This window comes from Oncorhynchus mykiss, chromosome 13 (genome assembly GCF_057628025.1).
Source record: "Oncorhynchus mykiss isolate SJ-2025 chromosome 13, ASM5762802v1, whole genome shotgun sequence".
Classification (NCBI taxonomy): domain Eukaryota; kingdom Metazoa; phylum Chordata; class Actinopteri; order Salmoniformes; family Salmonidae; genus Oncorhynchus; species Oncorhynchus mykiss.
The window spans coordinates 52,418,297-52,438,486 of NC_143034.1; the positions used below are offsets into that span (position 1 = coordinate 52,418,297).

Genomic DNA, 20,190 nt, shown 5'->3' on the forward strand with positions numbered 1-20,190 from the left:
ACTAGGCTACCCACTAGGGTACCTGCTCTAACCACTAGGCTACCTGCTCTAACCACTAGGCTACCTGCTCTAACCACTAGGCTACCCCACTAGGCTACCTGCTCTAACCACTAGGCTACCCGCATTTTAGAATAAGGCTGTAATGTAACAAAATGTGGGAAAAGTCAAGGTGTCTGAATAGTTTCCGGATGTACTGTAAACAGAGTTTATACGGTATTTGGTATTACACTTACTGAAGTCTCTCACAAGCTTTGAAAAAGCACCTACGAATAAGCTACCAGTACGGAAAGTGCCTCTGGCTGCTGGTAAGCTTTCTTAACTTAGACATAAGTGTTTCCCAACACATGTCTAACTTTTGTTTAACCAGCTAAACAGCTGCTCTTATTGAAAATGTGTTTGGAGTTACCTTTGTAGCTAATAGGCTATGTTAGAGTTTACACTTCCTCTTCCAATTATGTGTGGAGGTCAAAATAAAGTGGGGTGAGGGGTGTCCAAGCAAGGAAAGACTTTGGGGGATTAGATTGTTTTCTTTCAGTTGGGTTGGAAATTCCTCTGAATACTTTCTTTTCCTTTTCCATATGCTCTCTCTCAACTATCTTAATACTGTTTAAAAGAGAGCCTCACAGTGCAGCCTTTGTCAACGTCCATGTCTGATTCCTGTCATGTTAAGTGCTCTGACAGAGTCTGTGTCTGAAGTGGGCCCGTCTACCTTTGTCATTATATAGTATAGACTGAGGGAGTGTTTGACCAGCTGTTAAAATACAACTTCTCCCCCTCTCCAACACCTCCTCCCACCCCAGGTTCACGCTCTCTCCCTTCATCATGTCGTTTCTGTCCTGGGTGCGGTCCCCCAAGCTCACCTTCTTCCAGACGCTAGTGTCTCTGGTCCTGGGGGCCATGGCCCTCTTGTCGTCCTACTGGTGTGAGGGCAGTCAGAAGGTCCCCAAGCCCCTCTGCTCGGCCAACAAACTGACCAAATGCATACCTGTGCCCGGGGTCTCGCACAACTCCACCTCCATCCAGTTCTCCTGGGAGACGGGGGACGACCGCTTCGTCTTCCCTGCCTTCCATGCAGGCATGTGGATGAGCTGTGAGGAGAACATCTACACTGACGCCTGGGGTGAGACTTTGGGGGGTGAAAATGGTTGTAACTTTAATACCTCTAGGATTGTGTCCAAGAGTTGAATATAGTGGGTTCAAAGTGGGGGAGTTGCAGTCACACAGTAATGTAACAATGGGAAGCGAGGATCAAAATGAATATCGCTGGTGAGATTAAACGCAATGAGAGTCTAGGTACGGTGGTGTGTGTGTGTGTGTGTGTGTGTGTGTGTGTGTGTGTGTGTGTGTGTGTGTGTGTGTGTGTGTGTGTGTGTGTGTGTGTGTGTGTGTGTGTGTGTGTGTGTGTGTGTGTGTGTGAGCTCTTGCACTCTATAAAGAGGATTACTATCGGTGCTCTGTTCAGGGGGATTTAGATTCGAACAGCATGACTTAATTATGGATTATGACCAGGTAGAGAGAAAGGTTTATATTATTCAACCCCCCGCCTTGACTGAACTCAACACCCTAAAGCTGGGGCTGGAGAAGACTTGATAGAGGCAATTTGTCTCCAAATTAATCATTTATATGTTGGATTCAAGTCTCCATCTAAACCAAAAATCTAAATGAAAGAATAGGACTAAATCTAATTTAATCAAACTTTAAATGCACTTATTTAGTCCTGTTCTTCAATTTAGATGTTTGGTTTAGATGGAGACGTGAATCCAACATGTTAATGATTAACTTGAAGATTCCATTTCAAATCAACCAAAGCTTGAAACCCTAAGCCTCTACTCAGTAGAGTCTACTGTATGTGTTCTCTATCTTTTGGTTGAATTGCAGATGCTATACAGGCCTAAATAGTATTAGTGATGATATATGACTTATAAAGTATGGTTACATTTCATTTTCTCTGTTAAATCTAAATTTTTAATGTTATTTAACTGCAATCCAGATCATTTGGTTCTGCTGTTAGATGAAACACAGTGATAACACAAACTGTAGTACAAATGAACCAAAGATCAGACATTTGGTTGTGCTTTTAGATGGTTGAAAGCACAGTGATAACACATTGGAACAATTATCCAAGTTGAAATGATGTGTGCCCATTGGGTAGAAAGGTTTTCTCAAGGACCACTATTCCTGATACTATGTGTGTAATCTGTCCCACACATAAATGTACCTTGTCTGATAGATGATCATGATTTTATTCATGAAATAATAATGTATTTTCTTTTTTAGAGGAAAAGTGTCGCAGTTTTCTTTCTTTAACTCCAGGGGGTGAAAAAGGTAAAGGATTCTGCAGTGTCAAGATTGTATGTTGGTACACATTACACAGTCATGACACAGTTGTACTGTAATCGTCCTCTCTCCCCCTGCAGGAATGTTGTGGTTGTCGGTGTCAATGGAGCTCATGTATGTTGGGCTGCTGTGTATCAGCTGTGTGCTGCTGTCTCTTCAGTTGTGTCTGGATGCCTTTTGGCCCTCACAGATCTGGGGACAGCTCCTCAATGCCTACTCTGCAGTCTTCACTATTTTAGGAGGTACACATTTGAATTTAGATTCTATCTTTTTGTCGATCAATTAGCGTAGGGTTTCCCAAACTCGGTTCTGAGTCGTCGTCACTACAGCTGATTCAAGTAACCAACTAGTCATCGAGCTTTAATGATTTGAGTCATCAGTGTAGTGCTAGGGCAAAAACCAAAACGTGTACCCGGGGGATGGCCCCAGAACCGAGTTTGGGAAAACCTGTTATAGCAGAAGCTCTTATGCAGAGCAACTTACAACCAGTGCGTCCCAACTAAGGTAGGTAAGACAACCACACATCACAGTCATTGCAAGTTAAACTATCTTTAATAAAGCTCCCTCTGATGGAATCCACATAAAAACTTTCAATGTCTGTTTAATTATCTTAGGGTTACTGGGAATGGTGGCTCACATGATGTTCATGCAGGTGTTTCAGACTACTGCCTCTATGGGTCCAGAGGACTTCAAACCACACAGCTATGGCTACTCCTGGGGCTTTTAGTGAGTCTGCACACACACACTGTTTACTACTGTACCACTACTTATTCTCTGATCTACAGTGTGCTCTCCTGATTCTTTGGTCTCCAGGAGCAAGTGGGCTTAAGTGTTTACATGTTCCCCTTTAAATAAGAGAGATATCTCAACGACTCTCATGAGGCCAGGGCTCCTGTTAAAGACCTCTGTCCATCTCAAATAGATTATTGCAATATCGCATATGCCTTGTAGCAATTGTGTTTTAGTAAGATAAGGGTATGAAATATGTTTGTAGGCTTCCACACATGGGTTCAGATTAACACGATCCTCCTTGCTGCTCCTGTCTCTCTACTCTATGTTTCTGTCTTAGTGTGGCATGGCTGGCCTTTACCTGCTGCATGTTGTCAGGAGTCTCCACCCTCAACAACTACACCAAGAAGACTGTAATGGAGCGTAGGCGCAAAGCCCGCCTGTACCCCCCTCGATTCCCTGACATAGAGCCCCTGCTAGCCCCGGCCCCCTACTACTGCCCTCCGCCCCCTCACCCCTGTATGTCCCCACCATCCCCAGAACTCTCACCCCTGTCACCCTACTATGACTCCCCTTCGCCACCCCCAACCTCATCACCCCGTCCACTCACCCACTCCCTCTCCCTCCCCCACTGCTACACACTCCCCCACCCTGAATACTTCCCACCTCCCCCATCCCACCCTGCTCCCCTGTCCCCCTATCACCGCCACTCCCTCCCCTCTCCCTCCATCACTCTACCCCTGTCCGTCCACAGTTACACACCCCAGTACTACTCAGAGGACAGGGGCAGAGAGATGGAGGAAGAGGGGAGGGAGTACTCCGATGAGGAGTACAGCCCACTTTGACTGTATGTGTGTGATACTTACCTATGAGCCAACATGCATTTGGATTTTGACAGAGCAAATCAGTGTGAAGTAGTCTGAAGCTCTCTGTCCAAACTTGTATGCATGCTGTCAATAAAACTTTGTGAAAATGTGCAAAATGATTTCATTCACAGACTAGTATGCCTTCTGTCAGTTTCACTGTGGTGTCCCTCTACCAGTGACTAGGTATCATTCATCTTCCTGCAATCTGTCCTCCTTCACCAATTATGATTAATATAAAATTGTTTAGCATTGACAGGAGAAATTAGATTTAAATCAGGTTTTAATACAAATTATTATCAAACTGATAATAGTAACAAAAATAAAATTGCATTAGACATACAAAGCACAATGTGGAACCAAACATGTTCATATTTACACATATATCTCAATGTGCAGCGAGCAAATATGCTCTGTCAGATTTCAAGGCACTCAAGATCTATCCGTCTGTCTGTCTGTCAGTCCATGGGTGTGTCTGGGGGATAGGTTGATTCAGACAAACGGAAGTTAACCTACACAATAAGACTAATGGTACAAAGCATAAAATAATTGGCAAAAATAATTACATAACTAAAAAGGGGAGGGGTCCAGTTAGCAGTGAGGTTAGTACTAATGTTCCATTCAATGTATGGACATTGGCAAATACATCATATTTTTGTCTTATTCAGCACACTACAGTAGGGCTGTAAGTCAAACGGGGTAATGATCGTTGACAGTTTCTCAAATTGGATTCTGTTTGCGGCACTAGTCAATTCATTCTTCTGGTTTTGAGAGTTTTGGCCTTGTTTTATTATGAGCCTAATTGAGAAATAAATCAAATGTAAGCAAGAATAGTTCAGGACTATGATTCTGAAATAATGAGATACTGTTCCGTCTACTCTCTGACTCCCCTCTACCTTCTCCAACGAATATATGAGGGCTGTAAAAGTTTCATCAACTTTGAAAATGTTGTCCCACTTTATATTAAGAGCCCATGAAAACTAAACATGGACTTGGTAATATGTGGGCAGGACAGGTAGGTTATTACTATGTGGGCAGGACAGGTAGGTTATTACTATGTGGGCAGGACAGGTAGGTTATAACTATGTGGCCAGGACAGGTAGGTTATTACTATGTGGGCAGGACAGGTAGGTTATTACTATGTGGGCAGGACAGGTAGGTTATTACTATGTGGGCAGGACAGGTAGGTTATTACTATGTGGGCAGGACAGGTAGGTTATTACTATGTGGGCAGGACAGGTAGGTTATTACTATGTTGGCAGGACAGGTAGGTTATAACTATGTGGGCAGGACAGGTAGGTTATTACTATGTGGGCAGGACAGGTAGGTTATTACTATGTTGGCAGGACAGGTAAGTTATTACTATGTGGGCAGGACAGGTAGGTTATTACTATGTTGGCAGGACAGGTAGGTTATAACTGTGGGTAGGACAGGTAAGTTATAACTGTGGGCAGGACAGGTAAGTTATAACTGTGGGCAGGACAGGTAAGTTATAACTGTGGGCAGGACAGGTAAGTTATAACTGTGGGCAGGACAGGTAAGTTATAACTGTGGGCAGGACAGGTAAGTTATTACAATATGTTTAGACACACTTCAGGGAACCAAAAGAGATACATGAATCAAAATTCAAGCCAGAAAATCTGTGGATAACTCTCCTCTTTTGTATCCCACACTCATATCCATACCTAATTGTACAAAAAACAATCAGATCGTAAGATATTGAGCCTGTCCCTTGGGTTTGGGCTAGTCTTCTGCTTCTAGTTTGCGGTCTTCTTTCGCAGGACAAAGTAGATTATACTGGAGATGAAGGTGAACGCAAAGGAGATCCAGGCCAGAATGAAGGAGTGGCCATACCAACCATCCGATTCATTCTTGTGAAAGATGTCTGTGTAGATGGAGGCAGCGATCATGATGCACAGGCCTGGAGGGAGGGAGAGAGGGAGGGAGGGACAAACATCAAGCAAAGACAGAACTAGTTGTTTAACAGGTTGAAGATTGAAAGTGTTTAGGGCAATACGTACAGGCTAGGAGCTGGAAGATGCCAGAGAAGGTGAATCTCTGTCCCTTTGACAGAGTGAAGAGCTGTCCCACAAACACAAACAGGCCAAGGGAAGAGAATATGCAGGCCAGAATGGAGCTAGCCTGCACTGCCTGGAGGTATTCTGTAGAGGGAGACAGAGACAGACACTGAGTAAGGACTATTTACAGAACAGACACACCCAGAAATCAACACCATATTAACGAAACAGTGTTGTGTCACGCTCTGGAATGCAGAGGTGAAAGGGGCAGATCTGTTTTTTAGAGACACAATGAAAGTATTTTAATGTGGAAAATTGTGTGCTAAGGAATATTTATGAGAGGATTTAAGACGAGTTCATTTCATAGGTTGTAAAAGGGTTTCTCAGCAATCAAATAAAACACTTTATGAGAGATACAACATTGCTACATACATACTTTTGACCACACATTCACTAAAGGTCTACACACAGACTCACTGTATTTGTAATGCACTTTCAGTGTACGTACTCAAGCAAATCTGAACCTCCCCACCAGCCCCAACCCTGTCTCTGATCCTGCCACGCCCTCTGTTCAGTTTCCTCTATGAGAAAATGGCATTGTTCTCCCTCGTTGGGCAATAGAGTGCTTACTGATCAATCATACTTCAGTGACAGACACACAGAGACAAGTTAGATGGCAGTTGTTATGGAGCTCTACCCTGAATTCAACCAAACCTCCAGCGCAGTAAACCCACATCCTGGATAAACTACACCTGTTCCTGTTTCTGTGCTGCAAAAATGTATATCTTGGGGTGAATTGAGACATGAAGAAAACATTTAATTCACATGTAGGATGATATTTACATATACTGTATATCCAGGAGCTATGCTAATTTCCTGCAGTGCTGTTTTTTTTTTCCACAGAGAATGTTTCCTTACATTTTAGCCCAGCGGTTCAGTATGGCCCAGGCTTACCTTGAGGGTACTGGCCGGGGAGATCGTTGGAGCTCCAGGTTCCATTGGTCAGTATCCACCTGGCCCACACATCAGTGGACACGATTTTTGTCATCCACCAGGCCTGGACAGGACAGAGAGGAGAGATAGTCAATGAACATCCACAGGTTCATGTGTTGTGTCGTCACATGCATTTGGAAGTCCAGAAACAGGGATAACAGTCAATGGGTTGACGGTACATCGGTACATCGGTAGAACATAGCAGCATACCACAGCAGCCAGGTATGTGCCTCTCACTACAACAGGCCTTTAAACACTCACTGGAATCCCACACACAAACAAGAGCATGTTTATGCAGCCTCAATGTTGACGATAACGCACAGGTACACACACACACACACTCAGAGTGATGAAACACTGGCCAACCTGTTTGTCACCCATCTTCTTTCAGGGGTGAGAGTGAGCTCAGAAATGTAGTCCAGAATACCAAAGTGGAACACTGACAGAACAGCACCAAAGGCCTGAGCCGATGAGGGCTAACATAGCATGCTTTCATCTTTTGATTCAACACTCCACAGACATAGTGGAAGAGACGTGCCCTCGTGTGTAGCTCCACAGGGCTATGTCAACATGAAGAGAACTAAGTGGAGGAGCAGTGGGGGATTACTTACATTGTCGATAGTTGCCACTAGGAGGAGGATGATGCCGGTGAGGTGAAGGAGGAAGATTCCGGCTAGAAGAACCAACATGATGACTGAGAGAAAGACAGAACAAGGGAGAGGGAGAAAATATATATATTTTTGGTTCAAAGTTGGTCAAACACTTCCCTGTTCTATACCATATCAAATAAAGGGAGACTGAGGGACACCAGACACTGTCACAGGGCTTAACATGAGTGACAGGAATCAGATACTCTATTGTTTTGTACTGTTGCTGTACAGTGTCCTTTGGTTTATTGAAAGCTTTAAATCTCATGTATTTTTATCATTAAATACTATTAGATATGGATGTTGACAAAGGCTGCACTGTGAGGCTTGGCTTCAGCACTTTGAAACAGGCAGTCATTAATGATGGAAGGCCTGAGTCTGCACCCCCCCAGGGCGCGGCTTTATAACTCTAGATGGGTTATAGCCACACACACTAACAGAAATGGAGGGAGGCGTGATAAAAAATGAATCTAAAGGATTCAGAGGAAGAGATTTGAGATCGGACATAGTGATTGGTCAAGTGAAGTAGTGATAGGCCTGGGAAACAGAGAGCGAGAAAATCAGAGGGATAAAGGGGGAAGTGTCGGCAGGAGACGAGTTGTAACTTGTTTGTAGCTTGCAACAAACCGCCACTCCTTAGAATAACTGCACAAAATACCTACTTCCCTGCCTGCCCCACCTCCCCCAAATAAACACACACCTTAACCCAGGGGTTCTCAAACTTTACGGGGCCGGGGACCCCTTTTGGGATAGTAAATTCATCATGTAACCCCCCCCCCATAATCAGAACACAACTCAAGTTAATAATAATAATAGCATACAAGGAGTATTGGCATGACTACGGCAGTGTGTGGCCAAGTTTTGGGCCCTAGGAAGGAACATTTTAAAGGCTCGTCTCTTGCCATCTGAGAGAAAATGTTGCCGTTTCCAAGCTAATTTCCTGCAATTCTACAGATTTTGTCATGTGGCAGAGCGAGAACTTTGCAGTTTTAAAGATGAAATTACACTGCATTTATGTAAAACTATTGTGGATACCAATATCCCTGTGAGCTTCCCAGGCCCATGTCGCCTGGAGTTAAGAACATATTATAGATTAATAATATTACATTGTGTTGTATTACAACCCCTAAACGTAAGAACATATTGTAGATGAATAATATTGCATTGTGTTGTATTACAACCCCTAAACGTACTCCACAGATCCCTTGGACATTGTTTTATTTTTTTACATCTGTTGTTGTTAGTAATATTCATATAATACAATTTATGTTCTAAATATATATATTTTGAGATGTGGTTGCGAACCCACTGCAATCCATTGCTAGTGGGTTTGAATGACCCCACTTTGAGAACCCCTGCCTTATCCAGTTCAGATTAGCTAGGCAGCTCAACTCAAAATATTGATAAACAATCTCAATTCACCAATTACAATGGCCATTATTTGATTTATTCATTCAGTAAAGACCATAAACAATCAAAACAAAATAAGCTGAATGACTGTTTGAATGGCCATTCTCAGTAGAGAGAAGGCGCGATTGCTTGATGCTTGTTTTTCCTAAATACAATCATATTGTGAGAACAACTCACAGATACACTTTAGAGTTCCTTCCCACCCCTACTACTGGCAATAGAGCGGCTTGGGATCTGGTGGGTGTGGACAGAGTGAGGCGAGAGCGCATCTGGAATGCAGGGAACCTCTCTGGGATAAAGGGCTGGTCTGGGTTGGGTCCAGACATGTGATCTACATCAACACTGACCCACCCCAAGTTCCCGCCCACGTACACATCAAAATGACTGTAATTGGGATCAAGTACTTCTTAGTTAGCTCAACTGTGTGTAAATATTTGAGAACGCAAAAGATGGTCTGTGTAATTTCTCATATGAGAGCTTCTCATCTAAGTGCTGAAGGGACAAATGAAGAGGGAACTCGAGCTAGTCTTAGACAATTAAACCTCTGACTGTCTGAGCTGACAGCTGCTGTTCTGTTATGTGAAGGAAATACAAAGTACACCCTATCCAACCGCAGCAGTTTGCCAGAGTCACAGAGAGTAAACACTGAATTCATGACAAACTCCCTGCCTTCTAGGATGGAGCATAGTTCCATCATGCACTCAGCTACCTACCAGAAATTACAGGATAGGTTTCATGTGCTAAAGCGTGTGCATTAGGAACTTTAATTAAATGTATACTTAAAGTTTCAGAATTGCAGTGCATTTGAATTTCCACCTTGTAATGTTTGTTTCAGAACCAACTCCCTGATCAATTACCTGAACACGCCCACACTGAACTTACCTGGCAAAGGAATAAACTACCAGTATCACTTGCATTACAAAAGACGTGCTAGCTACAATTCTAATTAATTCGCTCCTCTACTGACTGCGTGCAATTGTATTAGTCATGAGAGTAATAAAATAGAAGGCAGGCATATAGGCTATTGTGTAGGCTATTATCATTTAAAAAACACACAAAGGGAATGTCAAAGAGTTGAGAGTTCTGAAGGAGAACACAAATGTTCAACTTACTTTTTGATGGTAGCTTTTCTGTTGAAGCCCAATTCCTTCTGCTCTCTACGTTCCAAATGTCAGACTCAGCCCTCGCCGCCAAGGAACACACAAACACTCACAACCACACCTCCACCCACTTCCCTCCCTCTTTTCCTCGAGTCCACACCCCACCCAAATCTCTCCCTCCTTTTTTCTCCCTCTCTCTCTGTCTCTCTCTCCCCTCTCTCTGTCTCTCTCTCTCTCTCTGTCTCTCTCTCCCCTCTCTCTCTCTCTCTCTCTCTCTCGCTGTCTCTCTCCCCCCTCTCTCTGTCTCACATGCATGCAATTACCCAAAAAGCCACTATTTCAACAATGTTGTGGTGGAGTATTTGTTTTTCATGTTATAGCTATGTCTTTGTCACTCTGTCTATTTAGGCCATTATATCCATGAGTACTCAGAGGAAGCACACTGACTCACCCACTGATGTTTGGGGAACTCCCAAAATATTGTCATGAATTCAAATCCCTGCTGCCATGGAGACTCAGTAGTAACCAGAGCGACCACATTGTTGCTGTCGTATCTCCACACACTGACGTGGTGGGTGTAGTGTTTCTGCCTGATCCCCACCCCCTCTCTCCATTTCCCCTCCAAAGCTCTCTCTCCGGGAGGATAGTCAGAATGAAGGAATGTAGTTGGTTGGAAGGGAGGGAGGGAGAGGAGGAGGTAACAAGTGCAAGTCATAGCCTGAGAGAGAGAAAGAGAGAGATTGTGTGTTCGCATGAGAACGAGTGAGAGAAACCGGTTTCCCACAAGTACAACTCATATTCACACTTGATTGATAGATATAGTGCAGTATCTAGGACAATAGTCTGACAATATACGTAGGGTGAAAGAAACCTACTTCTATTGACCTCTGCTGAGGTAATGTGCTACATACAGAGTGCTTCAGCAGCCTCAGGTGATGTCACAGGGTAATGATGGGGTTTCAGACATGTTTGGCCAAGTGACTCTCAGACCTCAAAGTATTATCTACTGGGCACGTCACATACTGGGTTATTGGTGGATACGGTTCCACAAACACGATTCCTCACTTGGGTCAAAGTCAAGGAATGCGGAGTAACCTCTAAAGATGTACTGGGGACTCCCCACACCCAACATTAAGGCTGTGACTGTCACAAATCCAATAGGATACACCCTAGCCCCTAGGGGGACAGGCAACTCAAATACTGGGCCTCAAATATAGAAAAAGGCAGAGAGGGAATTTAGAAATGTTGTCTAGCCTGCCTCTTCCCAGGGTGTATCGGCCCCACCTACCTGACAGGTGAGGTAAGCTAGCTTGGGTACAGTGTGGCCTACTATATATCCCTGCTGCCTCTGCCTGCCTATGGAAGCTGGTCCCGAGCTGGGCGGGGCCCCAGTGAAATGAACAACTAACTTGCCTGTGTAGCTTTTGAGAGGACCAATGGGATCGTTTCATCAACAATCAGCCCTTCGTTTCCCTTCCTTAATCAAAACTGGAAAAACCAGAGCCCTTAAAGCAGGGGTGTCAAACTCATTCCATGGAGGGCTGAGTGTCTGCCGGTTTGTTTTTATCTTTTCAATTAAGACCTAGACAACCAGGTGAGGGGAGTTCCTTACTAATCAGTGACCTTAATTAATCAATCAAGTACAAGGGTGGAGTGAAAACCTGCAGCCACTCGACCCTCTGTGGAATCAGTTTGACACGTGCCCTAAAGGCAGACGGGAACAGTTGTGATATTGTTTGAATTGAAGTGTTGTATGTACAGTATTAAGAACGTGTTCGCTCCTTAATATTCAAGGCAGATCCAAGGTGGGTCTACAGCGTGGCTGTGGCTCGCCTTGCCTTGTGTAGGGATGAGAAGTTAGAATGCGTGGGTTACTTCTGTGAGCGTTGAGAAAGACCACGCCGCTTGTGACTCAACGCTGAGGAGCTCCCAGGCCCGCTCACTGACAGAGTATTTCCACACGGCCGTGTGAAACAGGTCCAGTGTCCACATGCCAAAGGGAGTAAGCGTGACCATAAGCACGTCACTTTACAATGGTCAAATGATCTGCTGTGGTTAGCTGTGTCATTCTCCCCGGTCTCTGCCTGTCTGAGTCTGTCTACGGCAACATGACTGTCCTGGAGGTCTGATTGCTAGGTTTACATTTAGAAAGACAGCAAGAGTATGTAGGGGATATGCTGGGTAATTTTGAAAGAAAACTGTTTAATGAGTCAGAACAGATAATAGCCTGTATCAAAAACAGTGTGTTGAAACTCTCTCCCTATCCAGTGTTGACTAATTGGGATGAGGCTATTGGGATCTCACTCATCCCTTCACTCCCACTTGTCGCTTGACTGGTTTCCTATACAGGTAAGGTACACACTGATGTCATGGTGCCGTTGTAACACACACACACACACGATCACACCCTTCTGGCCCTCAGATTAATGCCACACACACACACACACACACAGTGGAAGGTGAAAGGAGCTCCCTATCCTACAGGGAATAGCACCTGGATCAAAGGAGCAAATGGACCGTCTAATTCTATGCCTGCCAGTCAATGTTCCCTCTCATGTTTTTTCATCACTGAGCAAATTTCAGGTCTGTTGAACGCAAACTTGAAAGTTGTGAAAATTCTGTGCAACTTCTGGCGTGCGTTTACTGTGAACACCGAGGATGTACCCGCTTTAAGTTAGAACTAACAGTGGTCAAGTAGGCTACTGTGGCTATTTGATCATAATGTAGGCCTACCAGAGTAGCATACCATCAAAAACAATGGAGAAAAGGCATCACATAACATTTTAACATGGTAATAGGTGTTCTGTCGTTCAGCCTACAGTAGCAGCCAATGTATAGTGTTATAGTGTTAACTAAGGGGGGAAACTCTAGAAAGTTGAGGGAAGTTTAATCTCGTGCTTCTCTACACGCTGATATTTCTTCTGCACACGTGCTCACAGCTTAGAGGGAACATTGCTGCCAGTTGAAGGATACAACTCCCATGATCTCCATGTTGTGGCATGCTCCGTCCACATACATTATTCTTTGTAATGCACAAGTAATTCACAAGCAAGATCAAGCCCCTTGAAACTGCCCAGGTGCAGCTACCACCCATATTAGTGTACTGAGGGCTGCTAAATCTGGTCACTCCCTCCATTAGAGATCCCAGGGACAATATTCTTGCTGAAAAATTCAAGAGGAAAGTGTAAAGTAGTAGGGGTCTGTGATTATGTGGTAATACCTGGCAAGCCACTGGAAAGCCAGCCAAAGTAAGAGACATATGAGCCTAATTAAGGTGGAGCAACATTCAGGTCAGCCAGGTGCCATCATAGGTCAGCCAGAAACAGGTAGAGTTGGACTAGGTCCTAGGACATCGACATCAATGTGATTTTATGTAAGCCTCGGAACTAAATGATATCATTATGCAGAGTACATGGACATCCTGTGATTTGTGTTACCCTTTACGTGACCAGAATGAGAATGACATTTGATTTGCTCTGTCATTATCATTTTGGTTTCAAGAGATTATATCTACTTTTGCATAACACTCTGATTTCCCTGGGGATGATGGGGACAGTGATCAGTTGAGGCCTGTAACGGCAAAACTATGGCAGTCTGTGGTTCCTTTAGATTCGTCTGGGGTTTCTCAATGCTCCCCACGTTTAAAGAAAATACTACAGTTTCCTATAGAATACTACAGTACCTTCTATAGAATGATAGTAAACTGTATTATACTGTAGAATACTATACTATAACTGTAGTATCCCTCGATAATGTGTAGTACTTACTATATAATGTTGAAGTATACTGTAGAATACTATAGTAAATACTCAATATTACCCCCTCCCAAAAACACTGTAGTATACATTACAGTAATGCCCGCAAAAAAATAAGTGAGAAACCTACATGCCAAGTATAGACCACATACAGTATTGTGTTACCTACAGGTTATATAAAAGAGTAGAAGTTCTGAGCTATCCGTTCAGACCCCAGTCCTACTATCTAAAGGTTATGGAAAATGTGATCTTTTAGTATTTCTCCAGTAGGTTTCCTGAAGGAAAAAGCCTCCACGTCTAAGATAATAAAACAAAAACACTATAGTAAGCTAAATACTACAGTAGTGTCTGCAAAAACACTACAGTAAATACTACAGTATACTACAGTCCGCAAAAACACTACAATACATACTACAATCTGCAAAAACACTACAGTAAATACTACTGTATACTACAATCTGCAAAAACACTACAGTAAATACTACTGTATACTACAATCTGCAAAAACACTACAGTAAATACTACTGTATACTACAATCTGCAAAAACACTACAGTAAATACTACAGTATACTACAGTCCGCAAAAACACTACAATACATACTACAATCTGCAAAAACACTACAGTAAATACTACTGTATACTACAATCTGCAAAAACACTACAGTAAATACTACTGTATACTACAATCTGCAAAAACACTACAGTAAATACTACTGTATACTACAATCTGCAAAAACACTACAGTAAATACTACTGTATACTACAATCTGCAAAAACACTACAGTAAATACTACTGTATACTACAATCTGCAAAAACACTACAGTAAATACTACTGTATACTACAATCTGCAAAAGCACTACATAAATAACCATAGTTTATACTACCATTTTCTTTAACTACAGTATTTATACTATAGTTAACTGGATCGATTCCTCGAGCTGACCAGGTAAAAATCTGTCGTTCTGCTCCTGAACAAGGCAGTTAACCCACTGTTCCCCGGTAGGCCGTCATTGTAAATAAGAATTTGTTCTTAACTGGCTTACCTTGTTAAATAAAGGTACACTACAGTGAATACTACAGTAAAGTCTGCAAACACACTACAGTGAATATTGTAGTATTTATACCATAGAATACTATAGTTTTTTTTCACGTGGGTCCCTGCAAGGGGAATTCCAACAGGTCTTAAAGCAGTCTGTTGTTGTTGTTTTTTTAAGAAGAAAAAGTAAACTGCCAGGGATAGCTTTAAGGGACATGAAGCCCAATGTAGTAACAGAAAACAGATAAGAAATGTAGCAACTAGTTGTTTTGGTTGTTCCAACAACTGTTTACATTCAATACAAAAGAAATCCTGATATTTTGTGGAGCCGCCCGTTTCCATGGTGTCTGGTCAGGGTTTTATTCTTGATCCACTCCCTCTCTGTCACTTCTTTTTTTAGATCTCACATTGCTACATTTCACTTAGTTTGCACATGATCTACCCTTCTCCTCCTCCTTCTCTGACTGTTTTGTCCCTCCTTTTCCTGCTCGGCCCTCGTTTACCACCCCCGCTCCCTCTTTTCTCTCAATGAAATCCAGACATACATATTTTTTGCTTTGAAAGGTTGAAAAGAAAACAACTCCTGACCGTTGGTTGCTAGGCAACTCACAATATGAGTCATCACTCTGCCTCGCCCATCAACCCCCTCTCCTCCCCTGTACACTCTCTTCATGTAGCCTATTGAATAGCGTGGTTCAGTTAGTGTACATTATGCTCAGTTTCAATGAAATCCCTCTGTTACTCACTTGTCCTTCTTGAATATTACAGTAGTTTGTATGCAGATGCCTGATAAAAGAGGAAAGTACAGTGGAATTTGTTTTCCAGTCACTCTTAGGCCTACTGCTGTCTGTACAATTCACGCCACTTTACAGTTTGGTTGATAATGATCAACATTGATGTTGTCATGTGGTGGCACAGTGTCACTATGACAATAATAGCAATGGTTATAGTGATGATATTACAAAGGAAACGCTAAGTAAAATCCCTACGATGCACAAATTTTCTAGATGGCATAGCTTTAAGGGACATGAAGCCCAATGTAGTAACAGAAAACCGATAAGAAATGTAGCAACTGGTTGTTTTGGTTGTTCCAACAACTGTTTACATTCAATACAAAAGATTTCAGGGCAGTTCCCACACAAAAAAAGACTACAGTTTACTATAGTACTTACTATACAATTCTATAGAACACTATTTTCCACACTGTAGTATTCCTCAATCGTGTAGTGCTTACTATAGATTGTTGTAGTATACTGTTGAATAATATACTCCACACTGTAGTATCCCTTGATCATATGTAGTACTTACTATATAATTGTCTTGTATACTACACCTCACACTGTAGTATCCTTCGATTGTGTAGTGCTTACTATATATAGATATATTATAGTAAATACTACAGTATTATCCTCCCCCAAAGCACTACAGTGTCTGCAAAAACACTAGTTTTTAATTTGCATATACCCCAACCATTCCCCTCCCCCATATCCCAATTTGTGTCAGTCATCAGTGAGAAACCTACATGCCAAGTATAGATCATATGTTGTGTTCCCTACAGGTTACAGAAGAGCTGAATTATCTGTTCAGGCTCCAGTCCTACCTACATGCAGGTTATGGATCATTTGCTCTTTTAGTATTTGTCCAGCAGGTTTCCTCAAGGAGAAAGACCCCACTTTTATGTCAAAGATACAAAAACAATACAGTATAGTAAATAATACACTACTCTGCTAAAACACTACGGTGAATACTATATTGTATAAATATAGTAATACTACAGTATTTATACCATAGTATACTATAGTATTACATCATGTGGGCTGGTACAAAAGCAGGTTCCCTAACCCATACATTCAAAAGTGAAACTTGATTAGGGTCTGGTTCACCTCTCAGCAATTGCTGATGTTCTTGTGCTACAGCAGATTATGGTTTATTTTCCTACCATAATAACAAAGCAAAGTTCTAGGAACTGTGTAAGGTTACTTGGCCATATCAGGGTAAGGGTGTAATGACCAGAGGCTCCTCGGGGGATTGGATAATTCAATGTGTGCTTTGACTTGCATGACAATGCCACCCCCTTGTGGAGTGAAGAGAGCGTGTCATCTCTAATGTAATTGTGATTAAGTGTCAATTTGACTTGTATTATGGTAAATTATATAGCAAGCCTGAAATTATATATCCCTGTAGAACTGACAAGCATAATTGGAATCGGCATGCCATTGTTGAGAATAATTGCCAATTAAGACTACTTGAATACGTGAATACATGTGGTATATACCTTTCCCTTTTGCCTCGTCCCAGTGTGTTGATGCACGTTGAGAAACAATCATATTGGCAATGTATTTTAAACAAAACGTTTACGGTATCCTCCTACTTTACATTCTCACGAGTTTCGGGTAGAAAACGGATGCGTTTTCAACCTAGAATGGTGCTATTCAATGATAAGTACCATGCCAAACAACACGAGGAGAAGCATTCGGGAGATTTGCCATTTAAATCATACAGTAATAGCGATTGCAATCAGGGAAAAATTCAGAATTTACATCGTGGAAAGTTTTCCTTCACAGGAAACGATGAGAACCACTCAGATTCAGTAACTCCAGGTAACTCTAAACTATAAGTGGGCTCTGTTTGTCGTGTAGGCTATTCTACCATTCAGCCTATCCCGTTTAGTTTGACTAGATACTTATTTATTTTCTCAAAGTATGCATAATAGGCTAATGTTATGTCTGTTTTAGGAGTGCGTGCAGGAAAGATCCGAGTTCGAGGTGAGATAGCGAAAGCAGAGAGCTGGTTGAGAACGGAGCCAGAGGTAGAATGTGGAGACTATGACCCTCACTGTCAGAGAGAGAAGAGCCCAACATCTGCTGGTAGACAAGAGGTAAATCGGACAGTGACCTATCCCGTTGATCGTGACTCTCAGTTCCGTTACACATTAGTCACTGGATGAAGGTGTCTTCTGTACAGCGGAGTTTTTTTTAAAGAGCCCTGACGCTCGGTCTGAACAGTAACTCACATCGCTTGGGGTAGGGTTTTATAAGCATAAGGACCTTCCTTATCTTTCATATCAGCAAGACATAATTTATAAAAACAAAAACTTAAATCGATACACACCTTTTTATAACGTTAGGGTTCCCCAGCCTAGACGTAACATAGTAAGTGTAAATCTGGGACACTCAAATTGGTTTGGTATGGTTACACAAGACAGATGGTTACTTAACTTTAACCTTAATCCCTAGACTAGCTGAAGTTAGCCATTGTTTTTATACAAATGAACACATACCATACAAAATGTAGCATATCATATTACATGGAGTGTCACGGATTTACGTACAGAATAATACGGAAGACAGTGGACTACTGTGCTAATTAGCTATCTGCGTCTCTGAACACCTTTGTAAATGGAAAACGGACGCCACAAACTTGAGTCGTCACTAAAAAAATAATATTGGCTGCAACTGTGTTGAAAACAGTGTACAGTAATTTCATTTGTGAAATGATTTTGATGTGATATGAAAGTAGAGGGATTTATGTTTCTAGAAACATACTGCAATTGAGAATTGATTCACGTTTTCGATGGAGTATTTGACAATTTTGTCTTCCAGAGCCAATTCACCTTTAACAAAACATGTAAGGTCCTTGGACTATAAGGAGTAAAGTTATCCCAATAATGGACTAAAGTAGCCTAAGTCTGACCACAAGGTGTGTGGGTGTGAATGATGCATAACTAGGCTATTCTATTCATTTGTCCTCTTGCCTTTAGCGAATGCCTCTGCTGTCACCTTGGCCCAACTACCCTCTGCATGTGGCTACTCTGTCGAGTCGAAATGGCGAGACCTGATGTTTGTGGTACCTTATAATGCCTGTCACATCAAGCAAGAAGAGGTAAAGTAGCACTCACCCCTCTCCCCTTAAAAGTGACTTGATGTCCATAATCACAATCCATTCTCCAAACTTGTCAGGCTGGCAGGTCAAAACTGTTCTGTGACTGTCATTCTGTCAACATAAAAGCTTTTTCTATTGTTCTTCACACACTGTTATTCACTCCTTTCCTGTGGCCTGCGGTGCTGCTGACAGGATGGTAGTTATGTGTTGCCCCTGATCTGGAGAGGGACCCCTGTGAAGATGTCCTGCCCAGTGTCTCAGGCCCTGGCCCCCTCCTCCCTCTGCTGCTCGTCTCAGGGAATGACTGTCAGACTGCAAGTTCATGGAGCCAAAGAGGAGCTCCGAGTCCAGGGTAAGTGTGGAGTTATATAGTATAATTTATCACAATTGTACTCCGCATGCACACTATGGCTGCTGAACAGACAGATTTAGAGGCATAATTTGGACTGAATCCAATGTTTCTGTAACTATATTTCTACTGCTATCATGAGTCTATAGGGATACTGTCAGGTCTGTATGTGTGCTGTGTTGGTTTCCCCCTGCAGGTAGAGGATAATGGACGCCACTGCTTTCGCTGGCCCTGCAGTGTGGCTACAGTATGGACAGGCAACATGGAGAGCTGCTCATGTCTGCACCCTTCACTGCCTGTGTGGTCACATCAAAGGTGAGCCGTGGCACTCCTATTGCGCTATGACTTGGGTTGGAAATGATGACTCGGGGCTACTTGACTGTCCTTTTTGCTTTTACATGAGATTTGCTAAATCAATTTCTTTGCTTAATAAGGTTGTGTTTTACACTGAGTGAACAAAACATTAGGAACACCTGCTCTTTCCATGAGACTGACCAGGTGAAAGCTCCCTTTTAGGCCTTGAGACATGGATTGTGTATGTGTGCCGTTCAGAGGGTTGAATGGGCAAGACAAAAGATTGCAGTGCCTTTGAACGGGGTACGGTAGTAGGTGCCAAGCGCACCGGTTTGTCAAGATGCACATCATCTGCACATCGATCACTCCAGTGTTAATTTGCTAAATTGTAATTACTTCGCTACTATGGCCAATTTATTGCCACACACCGTATATAGACTTTTCTCTATTGTTGACTGTACTTTTATTTATTCCATGTGTAACTCTGTTGTTTGTGTCGCACTGCTTTGCTTTATCTTGGCCAGGTCGCAGTTGTAAATGAGAACTTGTTCTCAACTGGCCTACCTGGTTAAATAAAGGTGAAATAAAAAAAAGAACTGCAACGCTGCTGGGGTTTTCATACTCAAAAGTTTCCTGAGTGTATCAAGGATGGTTCCACCACCAAAAGGACATCCAGCCAACTTGACACAACTGTGGGAAGCATTGGAGTAAACATGGGACAGCATCCCTGTGGAATGCTTTCAACACCTTATAGTCCATGCCCCGAAGAATTGA

At 42.5% G+C, this 20,190-nt stretch overlaps 2 protein-coding genes and 1 non-coding gene across 4 annotated transcripts; 2 read left to right on the forward strand and 1 right to left on the reverse strand.

Annotated features, from left to right (window-relative positions):
* Positions 1-804: 804 nt before the first annotated feature.
* On the forward strand, positions 805-4,048 carry LOC110485182 (germ cell-specific gene 1-like protein). The gene is made up of 5 exons (XM_090196595.1): positions 805-1,120; positions 2,278-2,325; positions 2,418-2,579; positions 2,952-3,063; positions 3,407-4,048. The coding sequence occupies exons 1-5, from the start codon at positions 823-825 to the stop codon at positions 3,909-3,911; spliced, it is 1,125 nt and encodes a 374-aa protein (XP_090052721.1). The 5' UTR covers positions 805-822; the 3' UTR covers positions 3,912-4,048.
* Positions 4,049-4,194: 146 nt separating this feature from the next.
* Positions 4,195-10,761, reverse strand: LOC110486458 (epithelial membrane protein 2). Of its 2 annotated transcripts, none has more exons than XM_036941144.2 (5): positions 10,549-10,761; positions 7,552-7,634; positions 6,902-7,004; positions 5,951-6,091; positions 4,195-5,850 (listed from the first exon to the last, which is right to left on the reverse strand). In XM_036941144.2, the coding sequence occupies exons 2-5, from the start codon at positions 7,627-7,629 to the stop codon at positions 5,687-5,689; spliced, it is 486 nt and encodes a 161-aa protein (XP_036797039.1). In that variant the 5' UTR covers positions 7,630-7,634; positions 10,549-10,761; the 3' UTR covers positions 4,195-5,686. The 2 variants fall into 2 exon arrangements, with proteins under 2 accessions (XP_036797039.1, XP_036797038.1); XM_036941143.2 differs by having other exon boundaries at positions 10,110-10,751.
* A 5,745-nt stretch (positions 10,762-16,506) lies between these two features.
* Positions 16,507-16,563, forward strand: LOC118938568 (U7 small nuclear RNA). Its single transcript, XR_016486156.1, has one exon. It is a non-coding gene; the product is annotated as a U7 small nuclear RNA (small nuclear RNA).
* The last annotated feature ends 3,627 nt before the right edge of the window (positions 16,564-20,190 follow it).